Here is a 25,484-nt window from a genome sequence, read left to right as displayed (position 1 = left end):
GAGATCACGCCACTGCACTCCAGCCTGACGACAGAATGAGACTCTGTCTCAGAAAAAAAAAAAAAAAAAAAAAAAAGGTAATGCTTCCCGCTGTCAGTAACAGGGAAAAGCAATGATCATATTATCGTTAAGTAAAATCAAACCTAATGCAGACACCACCAGGGCATGCGTGCCAGTCTCCTGGGCCGTCCTAGACAGCTGTGTCCACGCTCACCACCCTCCCTGGCACATCCTGACAGCAGAGGATGCCTGCCGTGAGCAGCTCCCTGCCCCGCCCCCTGGTTTCTTTCTTGCGTCCGAGTTCCTGACTTCTGACGCCATCTCTTCCCTGCCAATAGCTCATTCTGAAGAACGCTAAGACACAGAGAAAGTGTGCCAGGATTAGGAGTTGTGTTAGTTCATTTTGTGTTACTATAAAGGAATACCCGAGGCTGGGTACGTTTTTATGAAGGGGTTGACTTGGCTCGCGGTTCTGCAGGCTGTGTAGCTATCCGCTTGGCTTCTGGTGAGGCTGCAGGGAGGGATCAAGAGAGACGGAAGAAGGCGCCAGGCTCTTTAATCCAGGAGTCCCCAACCTCAAGATGGGTCCATGGCCTGTTAGAAACGGACCACACAGCAGGAGGTGGGCGGCAGGCGAGCGAGCCTTATCGTCTGAGCTCCGCCTCCTGTGAGATCAGCGGTGGCATGAGATTCTCACTGGACTGCGAACCCTACTGTGAACTGCGTGCGAGGGATCTAGGTTGCGCGCTCCTCATGAGAATCAAATGCCTAATGATCTGAAGTGGGCCAGTTTCATCCTGAAACCATCCACATCACTCCCTGTCCATGGAAAAACTGGTCCCAGGTGCCAGGAAGGTTGCAGACCACGGCTTTAAACAACTAGCTCTCCCGTGAACCTACAAAGTGAGAACTCACTCATTACTGTGAGGAGGGCACCAAGCCATTCCCGAGGGATCTGCCCCCATGACCCCAATGCCTCCCGCCAGGCCTCCTTCCAGCACTGGGGATCACATTTCCACATAAGATCTGGAGGGGACAGACGTCCAAACTACACCAGGAGCTCTAATGCACCTTCACCTAGGACAGGATTAGCAAGCAATGGCCCACAGGCCACATCCAGCCCACCTCCTATGTTGGTAAATAAACTGTTTTTTTTTTTTTTTTTTTGAGATGGAGTCTCGCTCTGTCACCCAGGCTGGAGTGCAGTGGTGCGATCTCGGCTCACTGCCAGCTTCACCTCCCAGGTTCCTGCCATTCTCCTGCCTCAGCCTCCCAAGTAGCTGGGACTACAGGCGCCCACCACCGTACCCAGCTAATTGTTTGTATTTTTAGTAGAGACAGGGTTTCACCGTGTTAGCCAGGATGGTCTCGATCTTCTGACCTCGTGATCCGCCCACCTCAGCCTCCCAAAGTGCTGGGATTACAGGCGTGAGCCAGCGCGCCCAGCCTGTAAGTAAAGTTTTCTTGGCACAGCCGTGCCCGTTCATTCGTATGCCACTGACAGCTGCTGTTGCCCTACACAGCAGGGTGGGGACCTGCTCTTCATGGGAGAGCTAGTTGTTTCAAGCAGTGGTCCCCAACCTTCTGTGGCCCCCGTGGGTGCTAAGGCATAGGCCGTGTGGCTGCAGTGCCAAGGATACTTCCTGTCTGCCCTTCATCGGAAAAGTGTGCCAACCTGTGTTCTAGATTCCCCATGACTGACATTGAACCAGTCTCCTGTCACTCTCCAGTGATGTGCACACACCACTGGCATGAACTGCAGACGTCACACTCTGTGGCTGAAGCCTTGGTGTGCATCCACAGTAGGAGGGCGTCAGTGAGGACTGCCCTGTCCCTGCTGCGCTGGTGCTGGCTGTGTCTACAGTTGACTGTGCCTGGAGTCTACACTCCAGGTCAGCCAAACGTCCCAGCAAGTCCTTCAAAGCAACTCTTCCGATCCAGGACCACATGTCGCATATGCTCTGACGCCTGCTTCTGAACAATTTCACCTCCTGAGATGTCCATTTCTGGGAGTGCAAGTCTTCCTCTCCTGGTGACAGCTGGCTGAGGCGGTCCAGCCTCCGGACGTACCGGGAACGGCTGCATAAGGAGATCCAGGCCAGGGGGCCCACCAAGATGTTCTGCCCTGTGGGGGTCAACACTGGCCGTGGTCTGCCGGTGGCATCCAGGGATGGTCTATCTAGGTGAGGCTGAGGCTGCCCGCCCCTCGCTCCCTCACCCCCTCACCCCCTTGCTGACAGCAGTGGGCTGATCACAGCCCCAGGGAGCCCCACAGGAAGACTGGCCTCCCCAGCACATGCCCAACAGTGTGAGACACAGTCATCACCGAGGCAGGTACACAGTACCACGGGACTTGCCACCTACCTACCCCCACTGGGACCATGGGCCACTAAGAAGCCACGAAGGCCACGCTTCCAGCAGTGACCGCGGCGGCAGGACCATCAGGAGGCCACAGGTGCCACGACTCCTCTCTGGTGGCTCACCTGCTAACCTGCGCCCAGGGAGACCCTTCCAGTGCGGTCCCGAGAGCAGACCCCCACCAGGCAACACGTCTGATGAAGGCCAACACAGCCTCAACCCAGACAACGCAGGGCCCGCAGGCGAGCACAGCCACACCAGCAATGCCATGGGGGCGTGGCGGTGGTGGGGCCTTCTGGGTAGACCAGCCTGCCTGGGTCCATAGCCAGCTCACGCACTGAGTGTCACCCGACCTCAGAGAGCCCTGCAGCCATCTGGGAGATGGTGCCTGCAGGTCAGGACTCAGTGCGAGCAGGTGACGGGCTGGGCTCTCAGACCTGCTATATAGAACGTTAACCAGGCCAGAGGCAAAGCTAGTGTGGGTGACCGTGTGGTCAGTTCTAGGCTATTTCTATTTCTGCGGGGAAGGGGAAGTGAGGAGATGCATCTGTCAGTGCAGCCCACGGGCAGTGGGCATGAGAGAGGCCGGGAGCCGGGCAACCTCCTCACGATACTACAAGTGGAGGCACTCAGGACTCCCTGCCATGGAACAGGCTCCTCTGGCCAGGCCAGCAGCGGGAGCAGCTGGGAGAAGAGACACACTTTGCATGTGGAATGTGCTTCCAACACGTCTGAGTGCAGGGATTGAAGCATCCTTCTAGTGGGAGGGGAGGCCTGCCAAGAGGCTCTCTTTCCAAGTGACCCCACGGTGGCCTAGCTGGTACAGGGCCTACACAGACAAGCAGGAATATTACAGCCCTCAGAAAGACAGCGGCAGGAAAAACATGTTAACCCAGTAAACGTTTCCACCCAGACGTGACTGCTCTCCATCATCCGGGCAGTGTCTCCCACTCCGTGTCTGAGACTGCTCAATGGACAAGGCCAAGGCCGTCTCCAGCTCGAATCCGGACCCTCCTTCCAGGACAGAATCCCCAAAGACTAGGGCCATGATTAGTTTCATGTCTAAACAGCTGAGAACATAGGCGCCAACATTTCCCAATAAAAAACCGTATTACCGGCCGGGCGCGGTGGCTCAAGCCTGTCATCCCGGCACTTTGGGAGGCCGAGACGGGCGGATCACGAGGTCAGGAGCTTGAGACCATCCTGGCTAACACGGTGAAACCCCGTCTCTACTAAAAAATACAAAAAAAAAAAAAAAAAAAAAAAAAAAAACTAGCCGGGCGAGGTGGCGGGCGCCTGTAGTCCCAGCTACTCGGGAGGCTGAGGCAGGAGAATGGCGGGAACCCGGGAGGCGGAGCTTGCAGTGAGCTGAGATCCGGCCACTGCACTCCAGCCCGGGCAACAGAGCAAGACTCCATCTCAGAAAAACAAACAAACAAACAAACAAAAAAAACCATATTACCTCCTGGTTGACAAAGTCATTTTCTACCCTCTTATCAACCACAGTCCCTAGAGAGCACAGGGTCCTGTCCACAGTGCTCCTGGATGGACACAAAGGTGGCACAGGCCTGTGGACCTGCCATGGGGTGGGACAGGACTGGTACGGGCATGAAGAAATGGAACTAACCTGAATACTGGGCTGGTCCGTGGGGCTGGGGCCCACCACCACCGTCGGAAGGCCAACGGGCAGATGCAGGCTGGACTGAAGCTGCTGAGGGCACCCCAGGGGCCCCACCGCGTGGCTGGGGCAGGAAGCGCAGCAGGTGCTGGTGTCCAAGGTCCCGAGGAACCTTTGTCCCAAGTCCATCCGGGTAAGTCAGGCCGCCTCTCTGGGAGCAAGGCTGGGCCAAGAGGGCGCGGGGTGTGGCCCAGTTCCGGGGACGGGGTCTGAGCTCAGGGACTGGTGCTCCAGCAGGAGGATAGAAGCCAGAGAACCAAGCACAGTTCGGGCACAGAGGCCGGGAAGGGACGAGTGGTCCTGGGGCTCGCTGCAGAGCTCGGGGACCCAGAGGGCAGAGTGTCCAGACTGGGGCGTTCAGCGGCAGATGAAAGGCTTAAGCGGAGAGGACATCACAGGCAGGTGGCAGCGGGAAGTGCTCGGCCGCCTGCCACACCAGGAGCCTCTCCTGTTGGGTGCTCTGAGGTGACCCAAACCCCTCCCATGGATGGCAGTGAACACACCCTGCTCTCTGGTGCTGAGCCCCGTGAGCCATCGAGGAACTTGGAAAATGGTCTGTGGCTGCAAGGAGCCTCTGGTGGCTTCTACATGACTGCAGTGTCTTGATCCAAAGAGATTCTCTGCAGTGGAAAGGTCGCTCGCTCGTTTGCACGTTCCCACATCTGTCCGGGCTGATTTTCCGGGGGTCCCCAGGGCACGGAACACAGTGCACATGGCCCTGCGCCCCCACCAGACGCTGAACAAGAGGGAGCCATGGAGCAGGCGGCCGGCGAGGCTCGCACTGTAGGGCCTGAGTCCACAGACGGCCCCAGCTCAGGGCTTCTTCCGAGGGTGGCGTTTCCGATGGCGGATGAGACAGGAGCTGTAGGCAAAGGCTTTCCCACAGTCCGTGCATTCGTAGGGCTTCTCCCCGGTGTGCGTCTTCTGATGTTTCAGGAGATTGGAGCCGCAGTTAAAGGCTTTCCCGCACTCCCCGCATTTGAAGGGCTTCTCTCCCGTGTGAGTCCTCTGGTGTTTGGTGACGTCGGAGCTGTGCCGGAAGGCTTTCCCGCACTGCACACACTGGAAGGGCTTCTCTCCTGTGTGGACCCTCTGATGGCGAATGTGGTCTGTCTTGTGCTTAAACATCCGCCCACACTCACTGCATTCATAGGGTTTCTTTCTCTGAAAAGGAATGAACACGGGAACCCCCTCAAAGTCATCTTTAAATGAAGCATCGAAGGCATCAAAGATGTGCTCTTCGTCTTCAGGACTCAGGCGGGGCTCGGTGCGGGGTTTCCTGGGCACAGTGGGCCTCTCGGGTGGCTTTCTGTCCCCGGACGCCTTCTCCTCTCGGAGTATGCCCTTCTGCACATCTGCTTCCTCCCTCGGGGCCGGTGTCTTCTTTTTTCTGCCTGCAGGTTTCTCCATCGTTCTGTTCCTTGGAAGCGTGAGGGCTAAGGGGCTGCTGACTTCTCTGTTGGCCCCACTTCCTCAAGAACGGCTTGCTTCCCACACATCTCTCCACACTCCCAGCACAGGACTGATGCTCTGCACCAGGAGGCCAAGGGCCACCATCCTCTTGGTGCTGGGGAAAAGCAAAAACATGAACCTCAGATTAAAGGTTCGCCTTTCAGGGGCTGTGGGGTTCGGGTGCGGCCCCTCCCTTCCCCCCACTTGTGTGTTCCCCCACAAGTGTCTCAAACGGAATTGCTGATCTCCCCAGAGCTCCACCTGACTCACTCTCCCAGCCTTCCCTTGTCTTGGTGAAGGGATCAGTTGCTCACCAAAGAATCCTTGCTCCTCTGCCAGGGTTCGGGGTCTGCACACCGTGTCCGCAGGATCTGATGTGCCCACCAACTGCCCTGTGGCTTCCCTCCTCCACTCCCGAATCCTCCTGGTTCCTGCCCTAATCTCCGTCTCCACCACGCTGGGCTTGGGACCAGTCACCGTGCTTTGGAGCTACCGGCTGCAGGGGCCACATGTGCCCAGCAGAGGGCGCTTCCACTCCGAGGCTGGGTTCTGAGCTCATGAAACCAGGGCTGCCCCCCTGCCATGGACCACAGCAGCCAGCAGACCCCTCATGTCACAGCCTTCCCACCTCAGCTTCCTGAGTAGCTGGGACTACAGGTGTGAGCCACCATGCCCAGTCATATTCTAAGAAATAATATTCCGTACCCTTTGTATTAGTTCTTGGTCAACCAGGCTGGAGTTTGAGGCCAGGGTTGAGCCTAGGTAGAAAGTGGAGCTGAGATGCATGTCGTAAGCGACATATCTCAACACATAAATACCTCGAATTCTCGTTAAGAGGAGGTTCGTGGTCTTCCCTCCTCTCCCCGACGCGTGCAGGTAACACATAAACTGACTACAGATTTCCTATCTCAACAAGGACAGGATCTGGTCTTTTCTATAGGAAAATGTTTATATGACTCAGTTTCAGGCCAACATCACTTTCTAGGGCTCTATCTAGAGGTGGCGTGTAGGACGAAGCAGATTAGGAGAGTGCCAGAACTGAAGATGAAGGCCACGTGTGCTGAGGGAGGATGTAGGCATAAAGCAGCATCTCTGCTGGGGTGGGCAGTGGGAGCCCTGGTGCCCAGGACAGAGGATCACGGCCTAAGCTGGCTGGAGTTTGAGGCCAGGATCCAGCTCTGGTAGGAAACAAAGGTGAGAACCAAGAACCAACACTAAAAACCAGTCGACCAGCTGTTTGCCTCAAGGGCAGGGCGGAGCTGGAGAAGCAGCAGCTCTCCAGGGCACAGTTAGAAATCTATTTGGCTCTCTGCACACTCCACTCCATGGCAGGGGTAGGGGTTTGCGAACCTGCTGAGCCTGACACCTGCTGCCCGGGGCCTGTGTGGGGGTCCTCCGTGCTGTATAGCACCTGACGCCTGCTGCCCGGGGCCTGTGTGGGGGTCCTCCGTGCTGTATAGCACCTGAGGCCTGCTGCCCGGGGCCTGTGTGGGGGTCCTCCGTGCTGTATAGCACCTGAGGCCTGCTGCCCGGGGCCTGTGTGGGGGTCCTCCGTGCTGTATAGCACTTGAGGCCTGCTGCCCGGGGCCTGTGTGGGGGTCCTCCGTGCTGTATAGCACCTGAGGCCTGCTGCCCGGGGCCTGTGTGGGGGTCCTCTGTGCTGTATAACACTGTTCCCTCTTGCAGACACCTGTCGCTGCACGTGTGGCTGGTCACTGACATGGCAGTCTCCTTACGCGGCAGGGGCTCCTGAAGGTGAGGATCATGTCTTTTTTATCTCCAGATCCTGGTCACATACTGTGCTCAGGGAACATTCTCCATAATGGTCCTGTCGACTCAACTCAGGCTGGCAGGTGCTAACCGGCAGAGACCGGAATGACTCACTTCTCTACACGCTGCCCACCCTGAGAAATAAAATACTTGTTAAGAACAGAGTGGACTGGCCGGGCTCAGTGGTTCACGCCTGTAATCCCAGCACTTTGGGAGGCCGAGGCGGGCGGATCACAGGTCAGGAGATAGAGACCATCCTGGCCAACATGGTGAAACTCCATCCCTACTAAAATACAAAAAATGAGCTGGGCGTGGTGGTGCGTGCCTGTAGTCCCAGCTACTGGGGAGGCTAAGGGAGGTGAATTGCTTGAACCCAGGAGACAGAAGTTGCAGTGAGCAAAGATCGCGCCTGTGCATTCCCGCCTGGCGACAGAGCAAGACTCCGTCTCAAAACAAACAAAACCCAACCTCTACCCCCCCGCCCACACACAAAACAAAAACGGAATGGACTGCAGCGATTGTCTTGGCCTCACCTCACAGGCCTGTAGACAGGAGTGATTAGCTAGTTACAGACGGCGCAACCCACGCTTGCTACAGCCCTAAAGGCTGGGGTTCTGGTTCTGTCGTGCAACTCCAGCAGAGCCCCGTCGCCTCTCTGGGCGGAGGACCGTTTCACCTAAAATATGAAGCTCTGGGTATCCGCAGGCGGTAGGGGCTACCTAGGAAGCCTCACTCACCCTGGCGCCTCCCTCCACTACTTTCAGGGATCTGGGTCTCACAGAGAGACTGGAACATTAGTGGGCTTGAGATTCAAGGGCAATCTGCACTAAAACAGCCTGCTGGGTCCACGGCCTGCCAGGGGCCAGCTAGCTGTGCCAAGGCCTGAGATGCCAGGCATCTGAGCCAGGCGGAGGGACCCGCCAGGGTCTCGTGCGTGCTCCTAGTTACAGGTTCCCCTTTCAACACCACAGCCCCGCGGCCCGCGTGCGGAGCTAGGTCGGCCTCGGGGCCAGCACCCGGGAGGCGCTCAGAGCCGGGTCTCGCCACATCCCTGGAGCGCTGGGGTGCGGGGAGGCGGCGGGGCCCATACTAACCCTGCGCGTCCTGGGCCGGAGGCGGCGGGCAGGAGCCCAGTGAGTACCTGCTGGAGACGAGGGACGACGAGGACCTCCCGCTGCAGAACGCGGACTCGCCCGGGCCCTGCTAAGACTGCTGGAGGATGGGGAGAGGCGCGTGCCCCTCGCGGGGTCCGGAGGCAGGAAAGAAAAGGCCTCGATGCGGGACCGCCCCGCTGCTCCCCGCCCCTGCCCGCGTCCAGGTCCCCGTCCGGACCCCGTCGGCCCTAGGCACCCCCAGGAAATGCCCGCCCGCTGACCCGCCCCTTCCGGCGGCCGCGCTAGGAGCCGGGGCTGGACTCGGTGGTGGTGAGCTGTGGTGGGCTCGGCCCGAGCGGCTCCACCCCCAGCCGACTCCGCCCCGAAGACCCCGCCCCGATCATGCCCCGCCCACTCAGACTCCACCCCTAACCGCCGTCTCGTCCGCAGGTTCCTCCCCGAACTGACCCCGCCCCTTCACAGTCCTCTATGGCAGGGGCCCTACCGAAGGCTCCGCCCTGATCAGGTCCCGCCCCGAGCGGGCCCCGCCTCCGGAAGCTCCTCGAGCTGGCTTCCCCCATGCCCCGCCCCCTCATGCTCCGCGCTCGCGTCCAGTCCCCGAAAGGCCCACCCCCGAAAGCTCCTCCCGTAGCCGGCTCCCCTCATGCCCCGCCCCAGGCTCCGCCCCATGTCCCGCCCCTGAAAGCCCCGCCCCGAACCATCACCCTCATGCCCCGCCCCCACCGACCCCGCCCCGCGAGGCCCCGCCCCCACAGCTCGTCCCCGAGCCGACCCAGTCACTTAGGCTGAGCCCACCAGGCTTTCCGGGTCCGACCCGCGTGGGCTCCTGGCTCCCGGCCCCCAGCGGGGAGGTCGCGGCCGCGCGCCGGGAGACTTGTCGCTGAGGCCGCTCCCTGCCCACCCCCAGCCCCAGCCCCAGCCTCCGTGGCGTACACCGCGTGCCTCCACAGGAAGTCGCTGCCTCCGCCTTCAGCGCGGAAGGAGAACCGACGCCTCTCTTAGCTGGGCGGGCACCGCCTCCATTACCGCCGCTGCCGCGTGCACGCCCGGGCCAGCCGTCCCCTATCCCGCGGCCCTTGCGGCTCCTCCCGCCGTAGGCAGCGCTCCGGGATATGCTCCCAGCCGCTGGCTGCGCTCACTCCACTTCCTGCCCGTCTAGATCGCACTGCGCCGCCAGGATCGCCAGAGCCCCGCGTATTAGTTCCCTATGTACCGCAAACTGGGTGTCCTAAAACGACATCCGCCTGTTATCTCAAGGCTTCTGTGGGCGAGAAGGCCAGGCTTAGCTGGGTCCTCAGCTCAGGTCAGCCGCTGTGTTCTCATCTGGGGGCTGGACTAGGGAAGGATTGCTTTCCACCTCATGCGATTGCTAGCAGAAGTCATGTCCTGGTGCTTGTAGGACCGAGGGCCAGCAGGAGCCATTCTCAGCTCCCGGGGGCTGCCTACTGGCCCCTGCTGTGTGGCCACCTGCGAGGGTGGGCAGTTCACAGGGTGGTCACTTCCCCAGGGTCTGAGGGAGAGCCCCACCTCCAGATGAAGTCCTGTGGAACAGAACCTAATTGTGGGTGACATGCCACCCCCTCTGCCCAGTTCTACTCAGATTCAAGTCACAGGTGCCACCTGTAGCCAAGGGAACTATGGGCATGGGGCTGGCTCTGGGGGATCTCCTTAGGATATCCGCAGCATTCTGCCCCCTCCACCCACAACCCTTCCCATTTTCACTTTCTATATGATTTTATTATATTTATTATTAATTATCCCACACTCCCATGCAAATCAGCTCTTTGAAGGCAGCCACCTGTGCTTGTTCTGGGTGCCTGGTGTGTGCTGGGCCTCGTGTTGTGTGGACTGAGTGAACGTGGGTGGAGATCTTAGGTGCTGCTCGTGCCGTGGCACCCTAGGAACTGCCTGCCCCCACCCAGCACTCTCTCCAGCTGCCTCCTGGACTTAGCAAGGTGTTGAAAACCAGGCAGTTCTGTTCCCTCCTCGTCCCACCTCCCTCTCCCATCCTGTTGCTTTTACCTCCCAATGTTTTTGTTTTTGTTTTTGTTTTTGAGCAGCAGCAAGATTTATTGTAAAGAGTGAAAGAACAAAGCTTCCACGGTGTGGAAGGGGAGCCGAGCGGGTTGCCCTACCTGCCAGTGTTTTCAACCAGCCCCTCTTGTACAGCCTGCTTCCTCTGTCCCGGCTGGAGCCCCATCTCCTCTCACCAGTACTACTTCTGTGCCCTGCCCTGGGGTCTCCCTGCCTTCATTTGGGCTCCCCTGTCCACCCCTCCTACAGCAGCTGGAGGGGCTGACTTACAGGGCAAACCCGCAGTGGCCCTCCCAGCTTCATGCCTGTCCTTCAGGATGAGGTCTGGGTCCCTTAGCAGCTGCAAAGGGGCCTGCACATACTTGCAGGCTGCCCCTCTCACCACCCTTTCCCCTCCCAGGAAACTCAGCAGCAAATGCTTGCCCTGCCGTACACCATCAGCTGCGTGCCTCAGCCCTGGCCTTGAACACCCCTGCTCCGCCTCCACTGGAAGGACTCTTTCCTGTTTTTTAAGACTCCACCTGTTTAAGCTCCTCTGTGCCAGCCCCAGCCTCACCCCTGCCATCCTCAGGCCAAGGCTGCCTGGGTAGCTGTTCACACAGGTTACATGCTGCACATGACCCTTGGTCAGGGCTTGTCTTTTTCATCTTTGTATTACCAGGGGCCAACACATAGCCCATAGCAGGTGCCTGATCCATATTTATTGAGCAATTGATGACTGATGGGGCTGAGAGAATAAGACTGACAAGAATGGCAGGCTGGGCGCGGTGGCTCATGCCTGTAACCCCGCACTTCGGGAGGCCAAGGTGGGTGGATTGCTTGAGGTCACAAGTTCGAGACCAGCCTGGCCAACACGGTGAAAACCCGTCTCTACTAAAAATACAAAAATTAGCTGGGTGTGGTGGTGTATGCCTATAGTTTCAGCTACCTGGGAGGCTGAGGCAGAAAGAATTGCTTAAACCTGGGAGGCAGAGGTTGCAGTGATGCTGAGATCATGGCACCACACTCCAGCTGGGTGACAAAGCGAGACTCCGTCTCAAAAAAAAAAAAAAAAAAAAAAAACAGAGGAAGGAGAAAGGTGTCCTCAAAAGAAACAGTCCCTTGCCTTCTAAATGAGCCTGGTGCCCCTCCAGTCCCTTTAGGGGCATGGTGGTGGCTGGGCAAGCCCACCAGAGACTCCGTGTGGTGCCAACAGCATTGTATATGATATGTGGGCAGAGGCCATTTCCCTGACCCGGAATCTCCCACTGTCACCAGACCTCCTTCTCCAGCTGCCCTATAAATATGGAAAGAAGCTCCAAGGGCTGAGGACCCCTTTCCTGCAGGCAGAGCTTCCCACAGAGGCAGCCTCTCTGAGGAGGGGCTGGGGGCCACAGGCTTTGCCGTGTCTGTGCTCCTCATTTCTTTTGCACATCTCTGTTTTGTGCCCTGCCTGCGTGCTGCAAAGGCCGGAGCTGCCTGGAAGCCCGGGCCTCTTGTTCTGGGTGGCGGGCTGCCTCCCACGGCTGCATGGGCACCTCTGGGTCACCATCCTGTGTTCTGATGTGGGAGTCCTATTGCTAGTGGGTGGGGTCCCCAGTCTGCTCTGCAGGGACAGCCACCAGAGAAGAGAACTGAGGACAGGAGACAGGCACTTCAGTCTCTTAGCTTAGAGAGGGACAGACAACTGCTTTCCTCCTGAGTGGCTTACTGTCTGGCTTGTTGGATTGAATGGTGCCCTTTCACTTTTCCCTACTGCCTGTGCAATGGCCCGGGAGCTTTTCTCTTTTCCTTCTCCTCCTCCTCCCCCTCCTTCTCTGCCTCCCTCTCGTCCTCGCCTCCCCCTCCTCCTCTGCCTCCTCCCCCTCCTCCTCCTCCGCCTCCTCTTCCTCCTCTGCCTCCCCCTCCTTCTCCTCCTCTTCCTCCTCCTCCTCCTCTTCCTCCTCCTCCTCCTCTGCCTCCCCCTCCTTCTCCTCCTCTTCCTCCCTCCTCCTCTTCCTCCTCCCCCTCCTCCGCCTCCTCCTCCTCCTCTGCCTCCCCCTCCTTCTCCTTCTCTTCCTCCTCCTCCTCCTCTGCCTCCCCCTCCTTCTCTTCCTCTTCCTCCTCCTCCTCTTTCTCTTCCCCCTCCTCCTCTGCCGCCTCCTCCTCTCCCTCCTCCTCCTCCTCCCGTTGTTTTGAACTCATGCTATTTCAACTTTGTCAGAGCACACACAGCACATATGGTTCTTCCCCTCTCGCCTGCACTTCTCTTTCCATGTTGGGTCTGCCATTCAATGTATCACCCTCGTGGGTCTTACGGCTGAGGTTCTCCCAGCAGCTTGTAGTTGGAGGAAGCCCATTTAGGAGCTTCCTCCTGATGGGCCTATAGTTGCAGGACCCCTGAGCTCTGGCAAGTTTAAAACTGCTCTCCTGGCACTGGAATTCCTTGAAGGAAAGCTTGAACGGCTGCATAGTTCATGGCTTTCTTCCTTCTCTTGAGACTTCTGAAAATGCTGCTTGGTTGTTGCCCTCAGCGTCCCCTCCTGCATGACGTTCAGTGCCCTCAGCATCCCCTCCTGTGCGACGTTCAGTGCCCTCAGCGTCCCCTCCTGCGCGACGTTCACGTGCCCTCAGCGTCCCCTCCTGCGCGACGTTCAGTGCCCTCAGCGTTCCCTCCTGCATGATGGGGTAGGAACTGGATCTCATGGGATCTTTAGTGAAGACCAAAGGGTGTGAGGATGGAGGATGCCCAGGATGGTGTGGGACATGGCAGGGCCTAGGGAGCGCCCAGGTCTTCTCTGCCTGTTGGGAGAGCTGCCACCTTGGTTTTCACACCCTTTATGGCACTGATTCCTAAACCTGCTCATAATCAGAATTAGTTTGGAATCCTTTTAAGAAAAAAAAAAAGGCCGGGCGCTGTGGCTTAAGCCTGTAATCCCAGCACTTTGGGAGGCTGAGACGGGCAGATCACGAGGTCAGGAGATCGAGACCATCCTGGCTAACACGGTGAAACCCCGTCTCTACTAAAAAAAACAAAAAACTAGCCGGGCGAGGTGGCGGGCGCCTGTAGTCCCAGCTACTCGGGAGGCTGAGGCAGGAGAATGGTGTGAACCCGGGAGGCGGAGCTTGCAGTGAGCTGAGATCCGGCCACTGCACTCCAGCCCGGGCGACAGAGCGAGACTCTGTCTCAAAAAAAAAGAAAAAAGAAAAAAAAAAGGGATTTCCAGACATCGTCCAAGAGCTGGTCGAACAGAATGCCTTTGGGGTTAAGCCTGATAACCTCTAATTTTAGAAGCTTCCCAGTGACTCTGATGATCGGGCCAGACCTGGGAAGCAGGCACATGGCCTGGCCTAGAGAGTGGCAGCAGATGGCACAAGCTCCCTGGTGCAGCAGGGCACAGCTCGGGCTGTTTATTTGAAACTCCTAAGAGCTTGGAGAAATGCTGACCAGGCCCCCACCTCTAAGAGATTCCACCGCCACTGGGGTAGGGGCAGAGGGGCCGGCATCCAACATCAGTGTTTTGAAAACTCCCAGATGATTCTTGTGTGCGGCCGGGGTTCGGAACCTCTGTTTTGGAGCATAGGCAAGGCAACTGCGTGAACAAGTAAACCAGTGAGGCTTCTGGATGCAGAACAAGCAAGAGACACAAAAATGTCAGGCCACTAAGCAGAATCATTCTTGCAAGAACTCTCAGCTCCTTACCTGTGGGCACATTCCTTAATTATATGTCACACCAATTTAATTGGAAGAATTAACACCTGCTCCTCGGGCTTATAATCTGTGACAAGACATTGGTGATAATCCATTTATTCTCCAATTACATAATCTTTCCCTTGTTCACCCACTGACGGACTCACTCGGAGGTAACTGATCCGGTGTGGTACAGGCTGGGCAGTAGAGGAAGCTCCCTTCCAGCGTAAACCCACTCTCTGTGCAGAGAGGCTGTAGTTTGTCCAGCTCATCCAAGCTACATTTAAAAGTCCATTCTCAGGATCATTGCAAGGCTTCTTTTTTCTTTCTCTTTTTGAGACAGGGTCTTGCTCTGTCGCCTAGGGTGGAGTGCAGTCGCTCCATCTCTGCTTGCTGCAGCTTCGACCTCCCTGGCTCAAGCGATCCTCCTGCCCCAGCCTCCTGAGTCGCTGGGACCACAGGTGTGCACCACCATGCCTGGCTAATTTTTTCGGTTTTTTTTTTTTTTTTTTTGGTAGAGATGGGGCCTTGCTATGTTGCCCAGGCTGATCTTGAACCCCTGGGCTCAAGCCATTTGCCTGTCTCGGCCTCCCAAAGCAGGGAATTACAGGCGTGAGCCACATACCCGGCCAGGGCTTCTTCCTATGCAGATTCTCTGTGTGGATTCTCTGGTGTTGGTAACAGGTTACCTAGACCTGAAGGTTTCCGTGAGTTCATTGCACTCACAGGGCGAATGTTCTCCCCTTGGGATTTCACAGGGTTTCTCTGCAGGATGAATCTCCTCGCGTGGACTGGGGTCTGAGCCCCTCCCAGGGCATTGCCCACCCACCACATCAGGGCTCTTTACAGGGTGAAGTTTATGATGTTAAGTAAGGCAGGGCAGGCAGGAGGAGCAGGCCCCAGGCAGGGCATGAGGGCCCCCGCCGGCCCGGGGCTAGCCCTGGGAAGCAGGCTGGCTTGGAGAGTCCCCACTTCTCACTGCCCATTCAGTTGAGCTCCTAGAAGGGGAGGCTGAGGAGCTGGAGCCGGGTGGGCAGAGTCCTCTCGCCCCACCGCTGGTCCACCTAGAGCTGGGGGGCCAAGGAGGCCTCTATCAAGCTGGTCTGGGAAGCCAGAGAGGAGGATGTGAGGGCTCTGGAGCCTGTGGGTCTTGACTAGGAGTGAGGATTCTACTTTAGGGTCATCAGAAGCCAGTTCTGAGGGTCAAATGAAAATGAAAATGGAAAGACACCATTTACAACATCAAAGGCATAAAGTAACTTGGAATCAATCCAACGAAGCGTGTGGAGGATCTTCATGGGGAAAATTATACAGTGTTTTTGGGAGACATTAAACAAGAGCCAAATAAATGGTGATGAAGCCCAAGCTCATGAGCTGCCTGACTTCGTATTTTTAAAATGTCAGCTCTCAATTTCACCTCACAGACGCAATGCAATTCCCGTCAAAATCCTAGCAAGACTTTTGTAAACTTGAAAAGCTAGGCCAGGCGTGGTGGCTCATGTCTGTAATCACAACACTTCGGGAGGCCAAGGCAGGAGGATCACTTGAATCCAGAATTTTGAGATAGCCTGGGAACACAATGAGATCCTGTCTCTACAAAAAAAAAAAAAAAAAAAAATTCGCTGAGCATAGTGGCATGTGCTGTAGTCCCAGCTCCTCGGGAGGCTGAGGCAGGAGGATCGCTTGGGCCTGGGAGGCTGAGGCTGCAGTGACCCATGATTGTGCTGGTGCACTCCAGCCTGGAAGACAGAGTGAGACCTTGTCTTTAAAAAAAAAAAAAAGAAAAAGAAAAAGGAAAGCTAATTCTAGAACTTACGTGGAAATACCAATGGTAAGACACAGCTGAGGAACCAATGGAGAACACTGGAAGAAAGTTTTTTCAAGCAGACACAGCCCTTTGGAAGCAACAGTAACTGGGACAGCATGGTTTCAGCACAGGAGCAGCCCAGCAGCCCAGAGGAAGAGTGGGCTGCACGCCTGGGCAGACACCTGACGTGCAGCGGTGGGGAAGTGGGGAAGAACAGGTTTCTCCATTCGAGGTGCTGGAGCAAAGGGCACCTGTCCACGCTTCGCTTCACACCAGCAGCCTCCGTCATTCCCGGTTTTGCTTCCTGCAACCCTCAAGCACTGCGGCATGGCCTCAGGGAAGCCTCCTCAGAGACTGAAAGAGGGATGGTGGGTGTGCCATGCTGTCTGCAGCAGAGGGACTGTCCTGACAGGGGGACAGACAGCAAGTACCACGGCCCATGGCCGTGTTCTCATGCATACAGACATGGCCATGGAGCATCTGTCTGTGAGGACACATAGTCAGGAATGTATTTTGGGAGCGTGTTTCTTTACAGCCTTCTGTTTCCCATCTCTCTGTCATGTGGCAGCAGCCAGGACCTGGGACACAGAGGCAATTTTTCTTACAGAGCTGTAATGAGCAGCGAATGGAAGTGGTCAGTGAAAATGAAATGGTTCTATTTTAAAACCTGAGGCAAAACTCTTGGCCACTCCTCCTATCCAGAGATAGAACCTCACTCGCCTCTTTGAGTATGGCCTGGGCTGAGTGACTCACTTCCACAGACGGAATAAAGTGAGGTCCCGACAGAGTGACTTCAGACACAGATCCCGGGGGGCTCCATGGCGTCCGACTGCACTCACCCTCTGGTCACTTACTCTGGGAGAAGCTGGCTGCCATGTTGTGAGGAAACCCAGAGCCTATGGAGACGCTCATGTCGTGAGAAACAGCTGCCTGGGGAGCCAGCCCCAGGTGACACAGCTCCAGCCAACAGCACAGCTGCAACCCCACAAGGGACCCTGAGCCCGAGGGACCTGCTGAGCTGCTCCTGTGAGCCAGACCCACAGAAGCTTGAGAGAAGCGTTTGCTGTTCCAACCAGTACATGTTGGGGGAATGGGTTATGTAGCAACAGATAACAAGTGCAAGCTCTGTGGCTGTTTTGCAGTCACACTGGCTTTGGTGAATTGGCCATTTGCATAACTGCCAGGAGTATGTTAGTCTTGCACCACGTGCCTCATAAGCAGGTGCTGTGTGTGTAATCCTCCCAGCTCAACGTTGTAGGAACCATGGACATCATCATTTTATAGATGAAGAACCATGGCTCAGAGAGGGCAGGGGACCAGGCTGATTTGCACAGCAAGTAAGCTGTGGAGCCAGCACTTGACATCAGCCCACCTGGCCCTGGAGACCAGTGCTGTTTCATGATTCTCCAAGGCAGAGACCGTCCTGTGTATGGTGCATGGCCAAGGCCTTATCCACACCTGTTCTGTGCAGCTGGCAGAGGTTGGAAGGCCACGGTGCATGACAAAGCACAGGTCGTCCCACCATGTTAGAGAGCTGTGGGTAGGGATGAGTGTGTGGACCCAGGAGCCAGGCTGCCTGTGCTCAGATCCCAGCACTGCCTCAGAATTGCCGTCTGGTCCTGGGCAAGGCACTTAGCCTTCCCGTGCCTCAGTTTCCTCATCTGTAGGATGGGAGTGATGAAGGTCACAGTCATCTCCTCCCAGGGCTATGAAGAGGTCTGTTCTAAGATTATTTTTGTCATAGCTGTTAAGCTCCTTGGAATCCTCAGCGGGGGTGAGCTGTGGTCTTAAGCCAACCGAGCTGCACGGCCCTGGGTCCAGGGAGCCAGCGGGGAAGATACAAGAGTCCTGTGTCTGTGGGGAAAGCAGACACCTGGCCTCATAGTGCTGAGGCCACCCACATCATAGTCCAGGGGAGACGGGATCCTGGGTAGAAGAGACCTGGGCCCAGGAAGAGATAGGTGCGCACCACGGTCCCTGGGGGAGGGTGATATGAGTCCACCAGAGATATAAGCAGTGGGGTGCATTGCTGTGGAGTGTGGGCAATGGGCAGGGGGTGGCTGGACCAGGGCCCCCAGCACCTGAGGGAGATCTCTGTGATCCTGGGGTTTGTGGCCTTGGGACTGATTTACAGGACAACCCAGCACATGGTTACGACAGAGCTGCTATGACCCCGGTGGTCGTGCAGCACTGGCTGGGGGTCCCTCGGGAGTGTATGACAGTGGACCTCATGGATGCTTGACCTTCACTGCACACTCGTGTGCACCCAGAGCCCTCAGTTGTAACTGCTGTCATGGCACAGAGGGAGAACTGGAGCAACGTGCCCGCCTAAAGTGCACGCCAGGAATGTGGCAGATGGAAGCCCAGTCTGTCTGGCCTCATGGCCCCAGGGTGCGAGGGCAGAGCGTGAAGGTGGGTGGCCACTGGGAGGAGAACCCAGCAGCCGGCGCATGAGATCCACACTGGCTGGGGTCAGTCTCGGCCTTTCGTCCGTCCTCCTTGTGTCCAGAGCTGGCCCTCCCACGGTGGTACCAGGCATATCGTATCCGCTGGGTGCTCATGAAGCTGATGGCCTGGGCGCCTCTAGGGAAACACAGGAGAGGGTACCCAGGTTTTCCCACGCCACTTGAAACCAGTCAGTTTTCTGTTTTCTGCAGGGTTTGACCAAGAGCTGTGCCAAAACACAATAAAACCAAACCAAACCCAAACTATGGCAACGTGGCTGGGCACCGTGGTTCATGCCTGTGATGCCAGCACTTTAGGAGGCCGAGGCGGGAGGATCACTTGCGCTCAGCAGTTTGAGACCATTCTGGGCAACACAGCGAGACTCTGTCTCTACAAAAAACACCAAAAAAGTAGCCAGGTGTGGTGGTGCGTGCCTGTGGTCCTAGCCACTTGGGAGGCTGAGGTGGGAGGATGGCTTGAGCCTGAGAGGTCGAGGCGGCAGTGAGTCGAGATCACACCACTGCACTCCCACCTGGGTGGGAAGGTGAGTCCCTGTCTCTGAAAAAAAAAAAAAAAAAAAGCAAAACAGCACACAACCAGCTTTGTTTGCACGGAGCTCAATCACCTTGACTTTTCTTCCAAGCCGACTCAGCCTTGAGCTCTCAGTCTCTCGCATTCTGCCCACCCCTGGGTCTCCTGGGCCTAAATCCTGACATGTGAGCAGGGGCCTCCTTCCTTTTTTTTTTTTTTTGTGAGATAGAGGCTCGCTCTGTCGCCCAGGCGGGAGTGCAGTGGTGTGATCTCAGTTCACTGCAGCCTCTGCCTCCCAGGTTCAAGCGATCGTCCTGCCTCAGCCTCCCAAGTAGATGGGATTACAGGTGCCCGCCACCATGCCTGGCTAATTTTTTTTTTTTTTTTTTTTGTATTTTTAGTAGAGATGGGGTTTCACCACATTGGCCAGGCTGGTCTCGAACTCCTGACCTCAGGTGATCCGCTGGCCTCGGCTTCCCAAAGTGCTGGGATTACGGGCCTGAGCCACGCACCCGGCCCAAGACTATCATTTTGCGTAACTGGGTGCAGTATCACACCCTCCTCCGTGGGGAGGCGCATCTGGGAGCCTCTGTGGCCACTCATGGGTTCTCTCTGTTTCCAGAATTGTCACTTCAGAGAGCTGTGGGGAGGAAGTCGTCCTGGAGGTGACCTGTTGAGAGGCCACTTTCACTCCGGAGAGTCTCTGTAGCTCCCCCTGGTGGCTGTACCGTTCAGCGGCGCCTCCTTCCTGTGGCTGGGCTGTGTGCCCTGGTGCCCATGGACCCAGCTGAACCCTTTGCCATTGAAGGACATCTGGGCTGCTTCCCAGGTTTTGGCTAAAACAAGTAAAGCTGCTATGAGCACTCATGAGCAGGTTTTTGTATGAACGTGACTGTCATTTCTCTGGGGCGCATCATGGGGTCGTGGGAGCTGGACGTCTACTTTGATAAGAAACCACCCAGCTGTCTTCCAGAGCGGCTGCTCCATCGTCCACTCCCAGCAGCAGCATGTAGGTGGCCCAGCTTCTCTGCCTCGCCATCAGCATGTGGGGTGGCCATGGTTAATTAATTAATTTATTTGATTTATTTTTATTTTTTCAGACGGAGTCTCGCTCTGTCGCTCAGGCTGGAGTGCAATGGTGGGATCTCGGCTTACTGCAGCCTCTGCCTTCTGGGTTCAGGCGATTCTCCTGCTTCAGCCTCCTGAGTAGCTGGGATTACAGGCACGCACCACCACACCTGGCTGATTTTTGTATTTTTAGTGGAAACGGGGTTTCACCATGCTAGCCAGGCTGGTCTCGAACTCCTGACCTCAAGTGATCCTCCTGCTTTGGCCTCCCAAAGTGCTGGGATTACAGGCGTGAGCCACCACAGCCAGCAATGGTTTATTTTTTATTTTAGCCATTCTAATAGGTGTATAATGAGATCTCACTGGGAATTTTTTGTTTGTTTGTTTGTTGTTTGTTTAGAAACAGGGTTGCTTCATGAAAAAAAAAATTTCGCCGGGCGCGGTGGCTCAAGCCTGTAATCCCAGCACTTTGGGAGGCCAAGACGGGCGGATCACGAGGTCAGGAGATCGAGACCATCCTGGCTAACACAGTGAAACCCCGTCTCTACTAAAAATACAAAAACTAGCCGGGAGAGGTGGCGGGCACCTGTAGTCCCAGCTACTCGGGAGGCTGAGGCAGGAGAATGCCGTAAACCTGGGAGGCGGAGCTTGCAGTGAGCTGAGATCTGGCCACTGCACTCCAGCCTGAGCGACAGAGTGAGACTCCGTCTCAAAAAAAAAAAAAAAAAAAAAAGAACGTGAATTTTTAAAGGTAGCATAATTAAGGTTGGAACATTAAAGAAAAAGAAAAGAAAAGAAGAAACAGGGTTGCTATGTTGCCCAGTCTGATCTTGAACTTTGAGGCTCAAGTGATCCAACCCCTCGGCCTCCCAAAGTCCTGGGATTACCTGCGTGGGCCTCGCCGTGGTTTAGTGCCAGAACGCTGAGGGTGCATGGTGTTGGACACCTGTTCCTGTGCGCGTTTGCCTTCTGCCTGTCCTCCTCAGGGAAGTAGCTCTTTATGTCGTTTGTCCATGTTGTAAGTGGGTTGTTTTTGTGCTGTTGAATTTTGAGATACATTGTGAATAGATTGTAGATTCCAGTCCATTGTCTGCTATACAATTTGCAAACATTTTCTCCCAATCTGTGGTTTGTTTTTCCTTCCTCTTCCCTGGGTCTTTTGTGGAGCAGTTTTTATGTCAAGGAGGTCGTCCTCTGCTGGGTTCCTATCCTCCTCCCGTTCATGGGACAGGCTTCCTGTACCACCGCAGCAGCAGTGAAAGGCTCACCCCTGCCCGGTGAGGTCTCTGCTGCTGGAAGTCTGAGTGTCAGGCAGTGCTCCCACCTCCTAACATCTGGAAGCCCCCTGCACTCCATGGTATCCAGTGTAGCATTAGCTGAACCCCCTTCCCCTCCCATCTGTGGACCCTAGAGGGCAGGGGGCCTTGTCCGTGCACTGGTCTGAGGCCAGCCTGAAGGTGCATGACCTGCTTCCATGACAGGAGCTAGGGACGCCTCCCTCCTCTGGAAAGGTCCCCACACAAGCATCTCCTATCAGGGACCTGGGTGCAGGAGCCATGGCCTCTTCCTGCTTCCTGCAGAGCTGACCCATCCCGGTGACCGTCAGCTTCTGCAGATCTCAGTGGTTTCAGGAAAGTGTCCCTAGGGTCTGTCTGGAGCCAAAGACAGAGGTTCCTTCCTCAGGAACTTCCTGCTTTGGGGACACTGCCTCCTTCTTAGGCGAGTTCCCACAGACTAGAACAAGGAGCCGGACCCCCAGCTATGGATGCCACTTCCTGTCCTGGGGGACAGGAAATCCCCAGGAAGACATCAGATTACATCAGATCCCCATGTTTCGTCACCTTCCTCTGGGTGAGTGGAGAAGGAGCAGGTGACCTGGGGGATGGTGCGTGGGCACAGGACGTACTTGATCTGAGCAGTTGACCCGGGAAATGGTGCATGGGCACGGGACACACTCGGTCTGGGCAGGCGACCCAGGGGGACAGGGCGTGGGCACGGGACACACTCGGTCTGGGCAGGCGACCCAGGGGGACGGGGCATGGGCACAGGACACACTCGGTCTGGAGGCTACCATGCTGGAGAGGAGGAGCCCTCAGGGTCTGTGTGGAGGAGGGAGGCAGGCCTTCCCAGACCCGTCCAACAGACTCGAGCAGGGTCAGCATGCTGGGCAGGTCCCCCTCCTCTACCCCTGGAGCCAGGCCCAAGTGCCCCTCACTCCAGCTGCAGGTCATGGCTGCCCTGAGCTAGGAGGAAACAGGGTGTTCTCACTGCACTTGCTCCTGGGGCAGGGGCTGGGGCAGGGTCACAGGTGCTGGATGGTGGCCCCAGGGCTGGGTTCTGGGTGGGTAGTGAGCCAGCTGCAGGTAGGGCTTGGTCCCTGTGTGTTTGCTGGCCCCTCCCTATTAAGGGTGCGTGGGTGTGGCAGGGGTGTGTGAGGAGCCCGGCCTCGGACAGACCCCTGTGGGCAAAAGATTACGTAGGTGCCGAGGCAAGAGACTGAAGGCACAAGCTGTTTCAGTATAATAAAGAAAATAGTTAGAATAAGAATAGTCATAATACAAATTAGATATAGAGATGATCATGAGCAATTATCAATCATTATTATAAACATTATTAATCATGAGCTTTCAGTATTACTCTTTGTTGCATTACTAACATAACCTAGGAATAACTGGCGGGTATAGGGTCAGGTGTTGAAGGGACATTGTGAGAAGTGACCTAGAAGGCAAGAGGTGAACCGTCTGTCACGCCCGCATAAGGGCCGCTTGAGGGCTCCTTGGTCAAGCGGTAACGCCAGTGTCTGGGAAGGCACGCGTTACTTAGCAGACCGTGAAAGGGAGTCTCCTTTCCTTGGAGGAGTCAGGGAACGCTCTGCTCCACCAGCTTCTTGTGGGAGGCTGGATATTACCCAGGCCTGCGTGCAGTCATCTGGAGGCCTAAACCCCTCCCTGCGGTGCTGTGCTTCAGTGGTTACTCTCCTTGTCCACTTTCATGTTCCTCCTGTACTCCTGGTTCCTCTTTGAAGTTCTTAGAAGATAGCAGTAGAAGAAATAGTGGAAGTCTTAAAGTCTTTGGTCTTATAAGTGCATAGAAGAAAATGCTGACATATGCCGCCTTCTCTCTCTGCTTTGGCTACCTAAGAGGGAGGAGCCCCCTATCCTGTAATCACGTGACTTGCTTCACCTTGTCAATCACTTAGAAGATCCACCCTCCTTACCCTGCCCCCTTGTCTTGTATGCGATAAATATTAGCGCGCCCAGCCGCTCCGCTCGGGGCCACTAATGGTCTCCGCGTCTTGATGGCAGCGTTCCTTCCCTCGGGCCTGACTGCTTTCTCTTTATCTCTTTGTCTTGTGTCTTTATTTATTATAATCTCTAGTCTCCGCATATGGGGAGAACACCCGTGAAGCCCAGTAGGGCTGGACCCTACAGACCCCATGCTGGAGGGTCAGAATCACTGTCGGGGGTAGGGACGAGCAAGGAACCAGAACCCTGCTTGGGAAACAGGCTGCAGTGAGGCAGGGCAGGGGTCGCCACCAAATACCCAGGACACGCCAGGGTGTGGCGGCCGAAGGTCAGAAAGTCTCCACACCAGTCCTGTGAGATGGGCTTGGTTTTTCCCAGTGTTGTGGATGAGAGACCGGAACACAGAGCCACTAAATGGCCAGCCCGAGACAGCACAGCTGGCAGGCAGCAGGTCCACGCTCCAGTCCCAGTGGGATCTCATTCCCGACCACACGGGTCCCTTTCTCACCTCGGGACCCACAGAGGCCTTGCCCCAGGCTCCAGGCCCCGGAAGTTTCCAGAGAGGGGTGCTCTCTGGGCAGGCCCAAGCCCCTGCAGGTGTCGGGGCTGAGAGGTGTGGCCTGGAAGGTCACCAAGGCCTGACCGCCAGGCTGCCAAGTCGGGTCAGCAGCAGAGCCCAGCGAGAGCCCTGCTCACCGGGGCCCGTGCCTGGACAGCGTTCAGAGCCACAGGGAACAGGAGGCACGAGGCCTTGGGAGTAAGCCAGAGCAGGGTCGGTCGGCAGGAGGGGTGCGCGTCCACTGAGCACCAGCTCCGGGCTCCGAATGCCTTCGAGGGCTCCCTCCGTGATCCCACCCAGGGCCCGCTGGGAAAGGAAGCACCTTCTTCATCCACCTGTGCAGGGCGCCACGGCCACCAGGACAGAAAGGGAAGCAGCGGGATCTGAACTCGCCCTCACCCCTCCCTCTCCCACAGGCACCAACGCTGGGCACAGGCTGCCACGCTCCGGAGGGGCAGGGAACACACCGCAGCCCCTGGGGCCCTGAGTGCTCCATGTGGAAGGGGAGGCAGGTTATGATGGAGCAGGAGTAGAGAGAAGAGCCCAGCCCATGGGGACCCAGGTGGTCATGTAGCAGGACGAGCCGCAGACAAAACTCCTCAGACACCGGATTAAAGAAGGAAGAGGCTTTTTATTTGGCCAGGAGCGTCGGCAGACCAGCGTCTTAAGAGCCGAGCTCACCTAAAAAGAAATTCTTGGTCTTTTTAAAGGCTTACAACTTTAAGGAGTCCACGTGAAAGGGTCGTGATAAATCGAGCAAGCGTGGGAAACGTGACTGGGGCCTACATGCATCAGCTAACAGAAGAAAAAGTTTTACAATGCTTTTTTTTTTCATACAGTGTCTGGGATTTACAGATAACACAAGTAGTTTAGGTCAGGGGTTGATGTTATTCTTGTTACTTTTTTTAACTCCTAGGGCCGGTTGGTGGTGCCAATGCTGTCTGGCTGTTTATCTTACATTTGTTTCTTTCTAACTTTTTGTTTTCTCTCTTTTGTCTTGTGAACTAGGCAAGGTGGGGGGAGGAGGGCAGCAGGAGTAGTAGTGGTCTCCTTCCTTAGTCAGGCCTGCAGAACAAGGTGATATTTGGATTTAAACGACAAAGGAGGCTGGGTGTGGTGGCTCACGCCTATAATCCCAGCTACTTGGGAGGCTGAGGTGGGAGGATCGTTTGAGCTCGGGAGTTCCTAATGAGCCTAGGAAACAGTGAGACCCCATATCTACCAAAAATAAATAAATTAGCCAGGCATGGTGGCACATGCCTGTGGGCCCAGCTACTCAGGAGGCTGAGGTGGGAGGATCACTTGAGCCCCGGAGGTTGAAGCTGCAGTGAGCTGTGATGACTCCACCGCACTCCAGCTGGGGTGACAGAGTGAGACCCTGTTTCATAAATAAATAAATAAATAAATAAATGGGAGTTTGCTGGGAAGGCAGCCTGGAAGGAAACAGCAAGTGCTGGGAAAACAGCAGCGCATGGCAGGGGCGGGACCCAGGTATACCGGTGCCACTGGGCCAGGTCCTGTGGGTCTGGCAGGGGATGGAGCCCGAGGTCAGACCTGGGTGCCGGTGGTCCTGCTGCTGGCCGGGTCGTGGTGAGAGCTGAGTCTGGAGGAGGCAGAGGCACCATACGGAATTAACTAGAAGCTCAGGTCAGTGGCGTGGCAGCGCTTGCCGGCACTGTCCGTGGTTCTGAAGGAGACTGAGTGGGTAGGTGCGTCTTGCCTGGGGTGCGGAGGGTTCTGGAGTCTTGTGGGGCTCACAGACACAAAGGTGAG

At 56.4% G+C, this 25,484-nt stretch overlaps 1 protein-coding gene across 8 annotated transcripts; it reads right to left on the bottom strand.

Moving 5' to 3' along the window:
• On the bottom strand, nt 1-12,177 carry ZFP41 (ZFP41 zinc finger protein). 8 transcript variants are annotated; one of them, XM_033203274.1, is made up of 5 exons: nt 12,098-12,177; nt 9,587-9,840; nt 7,225-7,392; nt 3,986-5,603; nt 1,449-2,125 (listed from the first exon to the last, which is right to left on the bottom strand). In XM_033203274.1, the coding sequence occupies exon 4, from the start codon at nt 5,444-5,446 to the stop codon at nt 4,850-4,852; it is 597 nt and encodes a 198-aa protein (XP_033059165.1). In that variant the 5' UTR covers nt 5,447-5,603; nt 7,225-7,392; nt 9,587-9,840; nt 12,098-12,177; the 3' UTR covers nt 1,449-2,125; nt 3,986-4,849. The 8 variants fall into 8 exon arrangements, with proteins under 8 accessions (XP_033059169.1, XP_033059167.1, XP_033059172.1 ...); XM_033203278.1 differs by lacking the exons at nt 1,449-2,125; nt 7,225-7,392 and adding an exon at nt 1-43; XM_033203276.1 differs by lacking the exons at nt 1,449-2,125; nt 9,587-9,840; nt 12,098-12,177 and adding exons at nt 1-43; nt 9,169-9,306.
• Between the last annotated feature and the right edge of the window lie 13,307 nt (nt 12,178-25,484).

This window comes from Trachypithecus francoisi, unplaced genomic scaffold (assembly GCF_009764315.1).
Source record: "Trachypithecus francoisi isolate TF-2019V2 unplaced genomic scaffold, Tfra_2.0 Lachesis_group7, whole genome shotgun sequence".
Lineage (NCBI taxonomy): Eukaryota > Metazoa > Chordata > Mammalia > Primates > Cercopithecidae > Trachypithecus > Trachypithecus francoisi.
This window is presented reverse-complemented; position numbering and strand designations above follow the sequence as displayed.